At 37.8% G+C, this 17,463-nt stretch overlaps 1 protein-coding gene across 1 annotated transcript in view; it reads left to right on the forward strand.

The window, feature by feature from the left end:
* Positions 1-17,463, forward strand: part of LOC149531866 (uncharacterized) — a 37,527-nt gene that overhangs the window by 9,772 nt on the left and 10,292 nt on the right. Inside the window, exon 2 of the mRNA XM_089808533.1 lies at positions 1,457-1,605. Coding sequence (XP_089664659.1) covers positions 1,457-1,605 — 149 coding nt within the window. The remainder of the gene's footprint in view (positions 1-1,456; positions 1,606-17,463) is intronic.

The raw sequence follows: 17,463 nt of genomic DNA on the forward strand, positions 1-17,463 counted from the left end.
TTGGAGTCTTAGACCATACAATGTTCTTTACAAAATGAATTAGTCAAACAAATCTCTTAATATGATAGCTGAGCCAATTGCCCAACCATGATACTCACCATCTCAAAGTTCCTTGATTAATATAATGCCTATGATTTAAGCCTTCTTATGCATAACCAACAATCCAATAATTTAATAATACTGGGAGATTAGAATCCGTAATTCACATTGGCATATTACAAAATATAACAAAATCTACAAGCCGCCCATTAGATCCAATGAATTGAACCAGGGCTTATGTGTGCTGTAAATTGGCTACTATGTAACCTCTTATGCATGATAATATATTAGTTGTTCATGATGAATATTCTCCTTGGCCTTACCTTATTACATAAATGATAAAAACTTTAGATGTAACATTTTATGCTTGTAGAACTTGTGGATTTCCACTTGAATATTGATATTCAAGAGACAATGTACAATTTTTATTTTTCTCTGAAATCAGTTTACAAAGAATTTTTTATTGTTTCTAATAATTTCCAATGGTATGGCAAGATAGGGGATGGGTAGACCGTACAATGTTCTTTACAAAATGAATTAGTCAAGCAAATCTCTTAATATGATACCTGAGCCAATTGCCGAACCATGATACTCACCATCTCAAAGTTCCTTGATCAATATGATGCCTATGATTTAAGCCTTCTTATGCATAACCAATAATCCAATAATTTAATAATACTGGGAGATTAGAATCCGTAATTCACATTGGCATATTACAAAATGTAACAAAATCTACAAGCCGCATTAGATCCAATGAATTGAACCAGGGCTTATGTGTGCTGTAAATTGGCTACTATGTAAACCTCTTATGCATCTTATGCATGATAATATACTAGTTGTTCATGATGAATATTCTCCTTGGCCTTACCTTATTACATAAATGATAAAAACTTCAGATGTAACATTTTATGCTTGTAGAACTTGTGGATTTCCACTATAATATTGATATTCAAGAGACAATGTACAATTTATATTTTTCTCTGAAATCAGTTTACAAAGACTTTATTGTTTCTAATAATTTCCAGTGGTATGGCAACATAGGGGATGGTAAAGACATTGTTAAGAACAGTTGGTCTCTAAATTTGGTTGGGGGAACATAGCAGATTTCAGTATTAATATGAATTTCCTGGGAGCATCACATGTCATATGTAACCCAAAAATTTTAGTGTTGAAGTTATATTGTGGATATGCGAGGTACTCTGGGTTCAGCACATAATTTGCACAATGTATATTTGAGAAAATTAATCCATAGTTTAAACTTAGTGAGTTTGCAATCTGGAGTAGTCGTCATTTATTTGTTGAAATTTTATCTGATACATATATCTTTAATTCATGGTTCAATGAAATATTTGAATTATAATGTTCAAATTGTTGCACTTTTAATAATTGGCATGTTTCTCTTCTTATAAATTTGCAGGTCACTTACCATTTCTTTCACTGGAAGAAGGGTACCCCTTTTTCAGAAGATCAGGGAATATATAATAAGCTGACATGGTGGGAACAGATAGATAATGGAAAACAGCTGACACGTAACAGAAAGTTTTTGACTGTAGTCCCTGTAGTCCTGTGAGTACAATCTTCTCCTTGAACATTTTATGCTCTGTATTTCCCAACTTCAAACATAAATCAAATGGAAGGTCTTTCTCTGTTTATCCTTGAGGTGAGAGCCATAAATATTATGTAGTCTTTTGAATTCCAGAGGGTTGTCAATTAAGAATTAATATGGAACTTCTTCTCAACATTGGAATGATCAGAGAGATTAACAGGAATAATCTTCATCAATTCTGAACTTATACTAGAGCAAAACTCAAAAAAAGCAGTCTAGGTGGATTCTGTCAAGGTTTGTGTGGACTTTTTGGTTGCTTACCTGAAAGTTGCTCCAAGTGGACCAATGCCGCAGTAGTCAGATTTATGCTTTGACAAGGGATCCACAAGGTTTCTCATCCTTTTGAACTTATCTCCAAAATTTAATTTAATTTCCTTTCCAAACACTTCTGTTTCCACCCAGTTTATCTTCTGTTGTCAACTACATTAAAATATCCCCTAGTGACCCATGTTATATCCTCCAGGTTCCCCTCTAACCAAGTACAAAGATCCACCCTTTCTCTATAATCATTTGGGTTGTAACAGAACAAAGACCAAATTTCTTGCCATCAACGTCCATTAGGTTTTGAATGGCTCTCCTATATGGAGAATATCCCACATCAGAAATAGCAGCAGATCACTTTGAATTGATGAGGTTGGAAGCACTCCCAGTACCTTCAGAGTGGTTATTGGAGAAACATGATGCCACAAGGCCAAATTGTGTGCAAAGGATGTTCAAGCCTCAAACCAATTGCTTTTACCTTTTGAAGAATACGAAAGTCCCGTTCTTTTCTAGATGGTAGACCAATATAAAACTGAACAATGGTTCCTCTATCAGGGCTTCAAGTCCTTTCACATTTTTGCTGATAATCTTCTTATCTAGTAGCCTGGAGAAGATTTAAGAGGGAGAGCTAGGCTCTTAGCTTTGCACAACCTTGCAAAGCAAGGTGGTGATTGTTTTTTCTAACCTTAAATATCCTCAGAGCTGTCTCCTATATTAGAATTAAACATTAAGCTTTTGACAGGTGGAACTATCCAAGCTTATTACTGTCGTACATAGTTTGGAAAGGTTCTTTGAGATCAGGAATATCTTATTTCTCAATATTCTGGGTGTTTCTGGAGATGATGTTTTAGTTGGATTGCTGTTGACAGTGTCCTCACAATCTTCAAGAGACTTATCTTCAGCTCTTCCAACTAGACTGGCTGCTTGGGAAGCTTGGAGATTGGTAGTCCAAATCCGAAGGACAGGCTACTTGAGAGGAACCAATGATTATTGATACCTTTCGTTTTAGCTCCAAAAGAACAAGCATCAATCAAGTTAGGGATTAACTCTTGGCGGGTCGAGACAGTTGGAATTGTTAAGGTTTGACAGATCCGGAACAATATAAGAATAAACAGTTATATGCAGAAACAATAGAAGAAAACTCACAGAACACAAATAACCCCCACTACATGATCAGTTGCCACAATATCAACAGGAATTACACATTATTACGATAATAGATAACCGTTTATTATTAGTTAATGGTAATCTATTGTAAATATCTAGTTAGCTTTAGTTAGCTGTAACTTTTTAGCTTTCTCAGCTAGAATAGAATGTTTCTATTCTTTACGATTGTTTCCTAAGGAAACATCGTTTATTTTTTTGTATATAATGACCTTTCGGTCTTTGTTAATAATAAGCAAGTATTTACCAATTCCTTCGTAATATGGTATCAAAGCCTACTTCTTAAATTTTTGTTCGAAAATCATAATTTCCTTTTCGAAATTATTTTTCTGTCATCCTTGCTTTGTCATATCAAAATCCTCTATTTTTCGAACAAGGGTTTTGTCTTAGGGTTTCCATTTGGGACTCTATGGGCAGCGGAAATCACGAGCGTCAAATTATGTTTTTTTCTCCTGCCTCATGACCCCAACGTGACAGATGCCATATATGCATGCAGATGCAGGGGCCTTAGAATGGTAGGGGCCCACCCATTCCTGCAATCTATAGCCTCCAGAACTCTAGTCCCACCCAACCTACTATAGCCTCCTAGTGGTGTTTTCAACCCATGCAATGTCTGATATGAATCGCAATTTCTGCCTCTACAAAAATCACAACTTCTTGCAACATTTGGGGTTGTTTCTTGATTGCTACAACCTAAACGCCTCTTTCAGCACCAACATCGTCCATTTTCGGGCATGTTTTTACAACATTCTGCCACTTTTTTGCTAATTTTGACCTCCATGGCCGTAGACCTGTTTTTTGCTCGAAACCCCAATTTTTTGAGCTTGAAAAATTATTTTGATTTCAGATTCTTGGTGGGTTTTTCGGGAGCTCAATTGGGTTGCGAGATTTTTCTGGGTGCCTCAATTTTCAAGTCAGCGGCTCTAGAAAACGACAACATATTCCTTTTGGGTTTTTTGAGCTCTCTTCTAGGCCACTCTCCAATTTTTTTGAGTCTTCCATTTTTTTGCCTCGAAGAACATGCTTTCACAGATTATCACATTTTTTCATTGAAAAACGTGCCATGGCATCTCTGACAAACATTCTGCTCGAGCACAACTCCAAATTCAATGGTTGAAATTATGGCACTTGGAAGCAGTGGATTATTGCAATTTTTGAATATTAGAACACTGATCAACTTGTTCTGGGTGTTATGAATCGTCCAACTACTCCTGGTCCTGATCAAGATACATGGGATTTGAATAATCGAGAGGCAGTGATGCTTCTCAAATTATTCGTGGCTGATGAACAACTTTCTCATATTCCATTCGGCAAGATAGCTGCCGAGATCTGGACACATCTCAAAGGTTTTCATGAGACTTCTGACAAAAGCAGAGCTTTCTTTCTGAAGAACACTTTGTTTTCTATTGTCATAGATGAGGGAACCTCGCTCCAGGCACACCTGAATAGGATTTAGGAAATCCATGATCAGTTGCTTGCCATTAGTTACAAGATGGAGGAAGAGAATATTGTGGTTATTACTCTTCAAAGTTTACCAAAGTCCTATGAGCATTTTATCGAGACTCTCAACATTACGTCTTCTGGTGTTGATTTGAAGTTCATTGATCTTTGCACACTTCTGCTTCAGCAAGATCGGTGGAAACAACAATTTGGTAGCAGCTTCAGCTCCAGCTCCACAGAGCAAGCCTTTGCTGCTAAATCTTTTCAGAAGGATAAAGGCAAGTTTCAACAGCCATCTCAACAGAAGTCTTCTACTCCAGCATCAGATGGTTCTTGAAAAAACATTCAATGCAAGTACTGCCACAAGTTTGGACACATTAAGGTTGAATATTGGAAACGCTTAGTTGCACAATCTAAGCAATCAGGTTCACAATCCAAAGCAAATAGTGCAGAGCACAATGAGTAGATAGAGTCTGCCTTTTACGCTTGTATGACTAAAAGACCTGCAAATCCTGTGAAGTCGTCTGCATAGTACATTGATTTAGGTGCCTCTCATCATTTCACTCACCATAGATATTGGTTTACTGCCTACGAGCCTTATATAGAGTCTGTTATTGTCGGTAGTAGAGAAGAGTACACGGTTGTCGACAAAGGCAACATTTAGATTAAGTTTGCTGGGAGGAATCTCATTTTTCTTGACGTGTACTACGTTCTAGGAACTAAATCTACTCTTAGTCAGTCAACTGCTGCGACATTCTCCACACTTGGATGTCACCTTCAGTTCACATCAGTGCACCATCATTGATCGGGTGACTCAATCTACTGTTGCAGTGGGTCTTGAGGATCATGGTCTTTTCAAACTTACCGATTTTGGTGATTCTTAGGACTAAGCTATGGCTGCTCGACGGTCTTCAGTTAGCACACTTTGGCATTAGCAATATGGGCACTTAAATGTGCATTATCTCTCACAGCTTGCTTGGGATGAGCTTGTTCTTGGATTGACAAAGATTCAGACTCAACAGCTTGGAGTTTGTGATGCATGCCAGGTTAGGAAGCAACATCGCACACCTTTCACTAGTGGCGATTCATAGCGTGCTTCTCAGGTACTTCAGTTTGTTCATGCTGATATCTGCGGCCCTATGGCCACTCCTATTCTTGGGTTCAAGTATTTTTTGTTGTTTGTTGATGATTTCAGTAGAAAAATGTGGGTGTATTTTCTTAAAATGAAATTAGATGCATTTCTTGTATTTCAAAAGATTAAACCTTTAGTTGAAAGAGTCTGGGAAATCTATTATTACTCTTAGATCAGACAATGGGGGGAATTTTGTTCTAATGCTTTCTCTAGCTTCTTGGATACTCATGGCATCAAATGCTAGTTAACAACACCCCACACTCCACAACAAAATACTGTAGTTGAATGTCGAAACTGAACAATAACCGAGATGGCTCGATCTATGCTCGAACATAGACATGTTTCGAAGAAGTCTTGGGCAGAATAGTTAACACTGCAGTTTATCTGTTGAATCGGTCACCTATAGTGGCGGTCAAAGGTAAAACTCTAGAAGAGGCCTGGTCAGGGCGCAAGCCTAGAATTAGTCACTTGAAGGTTTTTGGCTCCCTTGCTTTTGTTTGGATCCCTGATGCGTCATGCACCAAGTTGGATGCCAAGAGTCAGAAACTCATGCTTGCTGGATACAACAGTCTTCACAAAGCCTACCGCTTGATTGATGTTGAGACATCTTGTCTCATCTACAATTGTGATGTAGTCTTTGATGAGCAACAAAGATCTTTCATGCCTGTTTCTCCTATTCCTGATCCAACAAACCAGCCTATGAAGGCTCATGATTTGGGAGTTCGGCTTCCATTAGGTCCACCTAATGGGAGGGCTCTAGTAGCTCCTATAGCTCTAGTTATATCAGTGATCCCTATACAAACACCTCAAGATTCTCTTGTAGGATCACCTCGATTTGTAGATGCTTCACTTGAGTTTGATCCAGATTCTTCTGATGAGGAACCTGATCGCCAAGCATCTCTTGATACTAATGTTGGTCGTTCTACTCTTCGGCCTAAGTGGTGGGCTAAGACACTTGCTGATCTTCGTGATGATGAGCTCATTGATGGGAGAATTGCTCGGGAAAAAGAGCAAACCTACAGAGTTTGTTAACTTTTCTCTCATGGTCAACATTCACAGTGTGTTTGAACTTCAAATGTATTCCAAGGCTAAAGGAATTCTAGAGTGGGAACAGGCCATGACATCTGAACACCAGAGCTTGCTGAAGAACAACACCTAGGTCATTTCTGATCTCCCACCAGGGAAGAAACCCATTGGTTGCGAATGGGTTTACAAAATCAAATACAAATCGGATGCTACTTTGGATAAGTACAAAGTTCATTTAGTTACGAAGGGCTTTTCTCAGCGTAAGGGCATTGATTATGAGGAGACCTTTGCTCCTACTGCAAAGATGAGCACCGTTAGATAAGTCCTAGCTATGGCAGCACAGTTTGGCTGGAAGGTTCATCAGATGGACGCCAAGAGTGCTTTCTTGAATGGTGATCTCCATGAAGAGGTCTACATGACGCAACCTCCTGGTTTCAAGGTTGCTGGTAAAGACCATCAGGTTCTTGGATTGGCAGAAGCTCACTATAGCTTGAAATAGGCCCTTTGGGCATGGTACATAAAAATTGATAAGTACCTCAGTGATCAAGGCTTCAAAGGGAGTTCTTCAGACTCAAATCTGTACATCAAGACTACTGATAGTAACATCATCCTTTTGGTTATTTATGTGGATTTGATCATCACCGACAGTTCGACATCTTTGATTCAGGGAATCAAACATAATCTATGCCAGTCTTTTGATATGATTGACCTTGGGCTTATGCATTATTGCCTAGGTGTTGAGGTTTGGCAACAATCTTCTAGTATATTCATCTCTCAGTCCAAATATGCTAGGGCTCTATTGGACAATTTTCGTATGCAGGATTGCAAGTGTGCATCTACACCTATGGAGAAAGGTCTCAAGTTATCCGCAAAGTCTGATTCTCCTTCCATTGATGATACTACATATAGGCAACTAGTAAGCAACCTCATCTACCTCTTTGCTACTAGGCCTGATATCAACTTTGTAGTCAGCTATATCTCATGCTTTATGATAGCTCCTAAGGCTGATAATCGGATGACAACAAAGTGTGTGCTTCGTTATGTGAAGGGAACTTTCGATTATGGACTTTTGTACTTTTGAAGTTCTAATCCTAAACTTAGTGGGTTCACAGATTTAGATTGGGCTGGCGCTATTGATGATAAAAAGTCAACTTGTGGATGTGTTCAATTTGGCATCCTGTGCAGTCACATGGACCAGTAAGAAGCAATAACAATTTCTCTCTCCTCTACAAAGGGAGTGTCAAGGTAGGATGTGAAGTTGTTTGGCTCTGTCGGATGCTTGGGGATATGTAGATGTCACCAGCAGGACCGACTACTTTGTTTGTTGATAATGAAGGCGTTATCAAGTTAGCCCAAAATCCACTCTTCTATGAACGAACCAAGCATGTGGATGTTCATTATCACTACATACGATAGCTAGTTGAGGAGGGGACGATACACTTGCAGTATGTTCTTACCACAGATCAGACTGTAGACATTCTCACCAAGCCTCTTGGTCCCGATAAGCTTGTCAAATTCAAAGGACAACTTGGTGTTCTAGATGGATTAACCATTAAGGGAGGGTATTCCGATAATAGATAATCATCTGATAAGTAGGAGATGATTTCCACAGCTAGTCAAATTGTGATGTGAATATCAGGATTTAACTGTGTGATTTTTGAGTCAAACTCGATGACCCATGTTTCATGAGTAGTGATTCAACATGAATCCATCTCTCATGAGAATAAATGGAACACTTAGCACTCATTGGATAATCATCTATTATTCGTTAATGGTATTGTATCTTAAATATCTAGTCAGCTTTAGTTAGCTGTAGCTTTTTTAGCTTTCTTAGTTGGAATAGAATGTTTCTATTCTTTATGATCGTTTCCTAAGGAAACATTGTTTTATTCTTTTGTATATAACGAGCTTTCGGTCTCTGTTAATAATAAGCAAGTATTTACCAATTCAAATAGATAATCATCTATTAAATAGATAATCATCTATTATTCGTTAATGGTATTGTATCTTAAATATCTAGTCAGCTTTAGTTAGCTGTAGCTTTTTTAGCTTTCTTAGTTGGAATAGAATGTTTCTATTCTTTACGATCGTTTCCTAAGGAAACATTGTTTTATTCTTTTGTATATAACGAGCTTTTGGTCTCTGTTAATAATAAGCAAGTATTTACCAATTCCTTCGTAATACACATTTTATGTGGTCATTTGTGCATAGACCACTTTAAAATCGTTTTTCAAATAGATAATCATCTATTATTCGTTAATGGTATTGTATCTTAAATATCTAGTCAGCTTTAGTTAGCTGTAGCTTTTTTAGCTTTCTTAGTTGGAATAGAATGTTTCTATTCTTTACGATCGTTTCCTAAGGAAACATTGTTTTGTTCTTTTGTATATAACGAGCTTTCGGTCTCTGTTAATAATAAGCAAGTATTTACCAATTCCTTCGTAATACACATTTTATGTGGTCATTTGTGCATAGACCACTTTAAAATCGTTTTTCATAAAAAAAAGGCCAACAGTTTCTTTTCCTTACCCATTCCAACATTTCTTGGTGTCAAATATCTGGTATCAGATTTCCTTTCAGGTTCATCGTTAAGACAAGAGGCATCAGGATAATTATGATACCTATTCTTGGCCAAAAATGAATCCTTTTGGACATGTCAATTCTTTATTGGGAAAAAACCTGGGCCATGATATTACTGTTAAAATTAGAACCATGAAGATGAAAATAGAGATTTTGAGGAAAACCAGATGCAGGTCTTAATGAGAATGAAGCTTTGGCATTCATGTGAGGAGGAAAAGATCTGGTCTCTTCCACCATTATTACTTCTCCCAAAGGCTTAAGAACATGAGGGAGCAGAAATCAATTTGTGGAGGCACTTCACAGATTTCTGACCATTGGGGTGCAGCATGGAGAATAGTATGATTAGAATCAGCTAAGGACCCCATGGAAAAGCATGAATACAGAAATTTCAAGATTTCAAAAATGCTTAGTAACAACTCTTCTTAGCACATTGTTTGATTTAGAAGGCAGAAAAACAAACCCTCATGTTTCATATGGCAACAAGAAACATAGAATCTTAATTCCTTCTCCCTGACAATAGCGATCCAATCATCAAAAACCTTCCTCGAAGACAATGCTTCCTGATTTGGACTTAACAGAACTTCCCAACATTTTTAGTGTGCTCTTTTCCTTTTCCGAAACATTCTTAATATTGTCACTGGGGCAAAGGCAAAGACATAAGGAACTTTATCGTTTTCAGCTTCTCCTTTGCCTGCTCCTCATGAAGGTTCTCTATGGCTTGCTGCAACCAAAAACTTAGGCATGCTAGAAGGAACTTCTGTTTTTTACTGCTAAGGGCTTGTTCAAATGATTTACGTCTATCTTAAAAAAATATACTTGTTTTTGGATTAGCATATTCTTTTCAATCTTTTCTGTCATTCAATTCTTTCCACTTTGCTTGGACATTTCCAACCAGTTTGCATGTGAAAACAGCTCATAAGAGTGGGCCCTGTTTCACCCTCCTAGATAAAAAAGACAGGTAAACAAAACTCAATTATTAAAAAGAAAGAGAATAGAACCAAAATTAGTGGGAAAACACGAAGATACAAGAAAAAGATCAAACACAGAAAATGAGGAAGGAGTGAGTTCCAATGAATGAATTTTCATCTTGCCCTTCAGAGCTCCTCCTTTCAACCCCAATATCTTTCAAACATTAGTTCAGAAGAGGCTTAAATACAAACTTTTGCCAGAGTTAATTGGGCATAACATCATGTTAGTGGAAGGATAAATCGATCATGTGGAGTTGTAGAAAGAAGAGAAGCATGATCAATTGGCCATCTATTTTTGAGATCTAGATTGGTGTGATACCTAATGAAAGCTAAAAGTATGACTTGAATTTAAAGAAGAACTTTAGCTCTCATGTGTCATTAGCTTCTTGTTAATCATGAATTCTTTACTTAAGAGTAGCTCCTCTAAATGGATAAGGTTTTCTACAGCATAAGCTTGATGATCTTACTAGTGCTTCAGCTAGTGAGCTGGAGTTTCATGCTCAAAACCAGATATGAATGCTTCTGTTGTTTTGGGGAAATTGAGGTTTAAGATAGGACACAAGGAATATGGATTCGGGGTCCTTAGTTATAGATTGTACTGTTTGGTCCATGAGAAGGCTTGGCATATCCTGATGGCTTCTGCAAGATGATTGGATTGGATACTGAATCCAATCACATACCACGTTATCAACTGTTGATGGTGATGTCTGAGAATGCCTCTTGCCTTTTAGAACCCTTTATTGGAGCTCAATATCATTCATTCACTCCCCAGTTGGGACAACTGTCCACCTGTATCAATTCACAACACCATTGCCTTTTATTTTGAATAGACCTGCAAGAGAATTATCCCCCAAAGCCAATTTGAGCTTAAAATCTGGGATCTGTAAAGATTGTAAGGCATTAGTCTCTTTAATCATTGGTTTTCAGGACCATGTTTCTGCTTTCCTTCAGCAAGTAGCAAAGAGCTTGCTGCCTAAATAAATTCCTGAAAATGACATTTGTCCAGTGGTCCTTTAAGTGGGTAGGATTAGGTGACTTATTATATATTAAAATTTAATATTATCATTATTATTTTTGATCTGTAATAAAGATCTTTATAATGATAATTTGGAAAAAGAGATTACAAAATATGCTGAAGAAAGAGGGACTATCCAACCCTACCAGAAACTATGGCCCTTATACGATATGCTATGCTTTGACAAAATGATCACAGACAATTAAAAAACTGTGATCCTGTATTAGAGAATTAGCCCCCCCACATCCAACCCAAACAGACCACCAACCACCTAACCTGAGAAACATTTAGCAGCTTCTTCCTTGGTGAAATTGGGAATGCCATCACTGGCCACAACAACACCGCCCATACCATGAACCAGCTTTCTCCCTGCCACCACCGCTCATTCAGGAAGCAAGGATGCATCGACCCCTACCACGGACGCACGTCCAACCCCGATTTGAGGGACCTGACCCCATACCACCACCGTGAGCCAACTCTGGCTGCACATTAGTACTCACCACCACAGACACATCATCATGACCCGCAACCCACCATTATCCACCCTGGAATCCTTTTTGCGAAACCTCACTGGAATCTGCCTTCGAGTCCTCAACCTACCATCCTCACCCACCAATGCATTTGACTTCATTGGCGCTGTTTTACTCTTCCTCACCACTTTGTCACGCACCAAAGCCCGTGCTTGATCCATAGACCAAACAAAGGACAGTAATCTGCACCATCTCAATTGTGCCATAGGAAGATGTACATCCACAGGTGCATCAGAAGACCAAAGCAACAGGGATTGTAGCTCACCCAGACCGCTACCAATTAGCCTCCAAGGATGCTGTTCCATGTGGATACCAACACCAAGCTCTGCTTTGCGAACAATATGTTCAATGCCACCACCCCATTTTGGCTCCACAAAAGCTCTAGCTACATACATCACCTTTGGCTTGGAGTCAGCCACCATCAAATCTAATGCCAGAAACAGAGCAAGATATCCAGATTAGACCTTGGCCCTGAATCCTTCTCCAATTGGTCTTCTCTGAAGAGCAACTTCAAAGCCTCTCAGAACAGATCATCATCAAGCTTAAGTACATTCCTCTTTCAGGTAACTGTGATCGACCCTTTGAAAGAAGGCATCTGCCCATTAGTGGACAAAGAAAAATTTACATCCATCACTCTGCACCTACATTCTGTTCGTTCTCAACTTCTCTAATTTCTGCTGTTGGAAGGAAAGTTGAGTGAAAGTTTTTTAAACAGTGATCAAAACATCGAGAATGTTCGATTCTTAAAGATTACTTCCATCATTACAAAAACTTGCCCAATCTCACACACATTCCAAAGGCACGAACTCTTAATTGTTTGCTGTCACTCGCGCCTCCATCCCCGCACTTTACAAAGTTTGATGTGATGAAGGCTCTAGCTCATATGGGACAAAATCCCAAAAATCCTCAGCAAGACTTAAATGTTCTCCATGTTGGCAGAGAATTCGCCACCTCATTATCTTTCCACAAACACGGACCGCCTGTTTTAAAAAAATGATAACCAATCTTGCTACAACATGTAGATATTCAACCTCCGTGACACAATAGGGTAATTCCCAAAATATCTCCTAAGAAAGGACGATTAGGTTACCAATCCTCATCATAATTTCCCTCATGATGATCAACATATGCCATAGGAAATGATATGAAACACTGTAATGTCATCTGTGGTCATTCACAAGTCCAAATGCAAAGGTTGGATTTGGCTGAAGTCTTTCCTGATTTCAAGTTCTCTTGTAAAGGACCTGCCACCCCCCACTAACACAAAGATGAATGGAGAATTAGGGCTAGAGGCACACATAACTGTCCAAAACACCTTTCTGAGTAAACACTACGGAAGCAAATAACAGAGAACAACACCAAGGAGAGAAGAAATATCAATATAGCCTTATTGATTCATCAAATATCAGCAAACATGCCCGACTGTGAGGCCTTCTAGGTTACGGTCAATACAAAATCAGATATACATCAAAATGTATCCAACATGATACAATTGTGATTAGATATCCAAACTCTCGCTTGCTAACTTCTATGATTCTTGTACTTGCTCTCCTCTCTACTCCAAACCTAAACTATACTCGTTACTTATACTTGCCAAAATGACTTACAAAAGATTTTAGATTGTTACAATAGAGAAGGCCAACCTCAATTTGGTTTGCACACATCCCAATGAACGAGTCTTATATTAAATTCATGACTCAAATTAAATAAATAAGTCAGCTCTCACTAAGAACCAATCATAGACAAACTCGGTCAAAGAAGAAATCGAGCATCAACAAACCAGTGATCTCACTCGGCACTTAAGGAACTTGGCAACCACAGGACTTGGCCAACCAGAAGACTCGGCCAAAACAAGAACTCGACCAACACAGGGAACTCACTCATCACTCCAATTTGGTAATAACTGTGCTCGACCAATATAGGAACTCGACAATAATTGTAACTCGGCAATGACTAACAAAATGCACAAAAATGAACAGGATAACGAGGCAACCCAAGATGCTCCTACAACAGACAAATATAATTGAAAGAAATGATTCTCCTGAATCATGAAAGTGTGACAACCTAAGTTGAATCCAACTCAAATTGAGAAATCCTTGAAGCATCTTCCACTGGTTTGTTTTTCCACTTCACCAAATATTCATAGTAGTCTTTTTCTCTTGTGCTCTTACCAACTCACTAATCCAATATTTGTTCAACCTCTTCAGTTTGCTTCTTAGGATAATCATATGGTACAACTTCATTTTTTTGACTCATGATACTCATATAAATCAACAACATTGAATATAGGAGATATATCCATGCCATTAGGTAACTCAATTTCATAAGCATTACCACTGTGAAACTTTCTCAAGATCTTACAAGGTTCAGACTTCTTCATCTCAACTTACTGTATGTACCAACTGGAAATCTACCCTTCTTCAAATGAACCATCACCTCATCACCAACTTCAAAAACATGATGTCTTCTAGACTTGTCTGCATTCTCCTTATACTTCTAATTACTTTGTTTCAACCTCAACTTCACTTTCTCTTGCAAAGATTTCATAAAATCAGTGACCACTTCTCCTTCAATACTTCTCTTCTCTTCACCAACAATATCCCTCAAATCTGATATACCTGTAGGCTGCATTCCAATAACAATCTCAAAAGGCGTTTGCCCAGAACTCCTTTTCACCAACTTAAAAAAATGATGTCTTCTAGACTCATCTGCATTCTCCTTATAGTTCTGATTACTTTGTTCCAACCTTAACTTCACTTCCTCATGCAAAGATTTCATAAAATCAACAAACATTTCCCCTTCAACACTTATCTTTTCTTCACCAACAATATCCCTCAAATCTGATATACCTCTAGGCTGCATCCCAATAACAATCTCAAAAACTGTTGTCTGAGAACTCCTTTTAACAAAATTATTTTATGCAAACTCATCTTGTGCCAATACCATATCCCATTTACTCAACTTATCTCCAACTAAACATCTCAACAAATTACCTGACTTTCTATTCACAATATCTGTTTGCGGATAGAATGTAGAACTTTAGTTTAATACCCATCTTCTTCCACAAAGTCCTCTAGAAATAACCAACAAACTTGCTATCTCTGTCAAAGACAATACTTTTTGGTAATCCATGCAATCTAACAACCTATTTGAAGAAAAGCTCAGCTATATGCATTGCATCAGATGTCTTCTTACATGGTATGAAATGTGCCATCAGAGAAAATCTATCCACAACAACAAATATGGAATCATACCATTTGTTTGTCCTAGGTAATTTAAGAACAAAATTCATACTAATGTCATTACAAGGTTTCTTAGGAGCATAAATAGGTGTATACAATCCAATATTCTCACTCACTCCTATTGCAACTTGACAAATTCCACAACTCATAACAAACTTCTGAACATCCTTATACATTTGTGACCAATAATACTTTGCTTTAAGCAAACTCAATGTCTTATCAATACCAAAATGTCCAACCAATCCACCACAATGCTTTTCCTTAAGCAAATTAACACCCATAGAACTTCTTGGTATACACAACTGAATTCCTTTGAAGAATATACCCTCTTGAATGAAATACTCATCATACTTACTCGGTTGATTTGATAGATTCGGTGCTCTGCATTCTCTCCACGCCTTTGAAAAGTTAGGGTCAGTGTCATACAACTCCTCCATCTCATCAGAACCAAGAACTTCAACCTTCATCTCGGTCAACAAAGAACGTCTTTTGCTCAATGCAATTGCAACACGATTAGTAACTTCACTCTTATGCTTTATCACAAATGTGAAACTTTGCAAGTACTCTACCCACTTTGTATGTCTCTAATTCAATTTATGCTGACTTCCCAAATATTGTAAAGCCTTGTGATCAATATACAACACAGACTCCTTAGGGATCAAATAATACCTCCACTTCTTCAAAGCTTGAACAATAGCATAGAATTCTTGATCATACATAGAATACTTCCTTTTAGCATCATTCGACTTCTCACTAAAGAAAGCAACATGTTTACCTCCTTGACTCAACACAACTCCTATTGCACTGCCACTTGCATCACACTCAACTTGAAATACCTTATTGAAATAAGATAAAGCCAATACAAACAACTCAACAACCTTTTGTTTCAAAGTCTCAAAACTCTTGTTAGCTCCATGTGTCCACTTGAAATCCTTTTTATCTCCTCTCATAGTCTCAGGGATAACATTACAAACAAAACTAAAATTCCATATGAACTTTCTGTAGAAACTAGCCAAACCATGAAATGATCTTACCTCACCCACATTCTCAAGTGTAGGCCATTCAAGGATTGCTTTAACCTTCTCAATATCTATTCTCAAACCATCAATTGAAATCACAAATCCCTAATACATAGTCTCCTCTTGCATGAATGAACACTTCTTCAAATTACTTAGTAATTTCTCCTCTTTTAGCCTCTGCAACACTTGCCTATTATGCTCAAGATGTTCTTCTTTAGTCTTATTGAATATCAGAATATCATCCAAATAAACAATCACAAACTTACCCAAAAATCTCTTTAGGACTTCATTCACTAACTTCATGAAAGTACTCGATGCATTGGTCAAACCAAAAGGCGTAACCAACCACTCATACAAACCATCTTTTGTCTTGACAGTAGTCTTCCACTCATCACCTTCTTTGATTCTGATATGATGATAACCACTCTTCAAATCAATCTTGGTAAAATATTTGGCTCCACTCAAACAGTCCATTATGTCATCCATCCCTGACATATGAAACCTACGCTTTTCTGCTATCTTGTTAATAGCTTTGGAATCAATACACTTTCTCCATTCTCCATTCTTCTTAGGTGCCAATACAGGAGGTACAACACATGGACTCAAGCGTTCTCTAATCAAACCTTTTTGCAACAACTCCTACACTTGTCTTTTAAGTTCTTCATTCTCAGTTGGTGTCAATCTGTATGGTGCTTTATTCGGCAAACTAGCTCTAGGAATTAGATCCATACAATGGCATGTACTCCTTATTGGCGGTAAACCATTTGGGATACTTCTGCAGTAATCTCCTTGTACTTATTCACAAGTTTTCAATTTTTGCTGGCACTCGGCCAATACTGTCAACTTCTGCTATTTCTCAACCTCTATTGTCTTCTATTGCTCAACCATTACTGTTTTTTCTCACTCGGCCATTACTATTACAACTTGATCCTCTAGGAACTACAACAAAGCAAACTTGGTTCTTCTTCATCTGCTTCTCAAATTGTTTCCCATTAACCATATAGATTCTAACAGTAGTACAATTTATCTCATCTGGAACTTCAATCAAAGGCAACAATGTGTTCTTGATTCCATTTACCCAAATAGTATATTTATTCAATTTACCATCATGTGCAACATGTTCATCATATTGCCAAGGTCTACCCAACAGAATGTGACAACAATCCATAGGCATAATATCACACAAAACTTCATCAAAGTAGTTTCCAATTTTGAATTGAACAACACATTGCTCATTTACCAATATCTTATGCTCATCCTTGATCCATGAAACATGGTAAGGTTTTGGGTGTCTCAATCTCTGCAATTGCAACTTTGTAACCAGCTCCTCAGATGCCAAATTTGTTGAACTTCCACTGTCAATGATTATTTTATACACTTCCTAGCTATCTTACATTTGGACTTGAAAAGACTTCTCCTAAGGATAGGTTCCTCATCAACT

Source organism: Cupressus sempervirens, chromosome 11 (assembly GCF_028749045.1).
Source record: "Cupressus sempervirens isolate cs-2001-9-10 chromosome 11, ASM2874904v1, whole genome shotgun sequence".
Classification (NCBI taxonomy): Eukaryota; Viridiplantae; Streptophyta; class Pinopsida; order Cupressales; family Cupressaceae; genus Cupressus; species Cupressus sempervirens.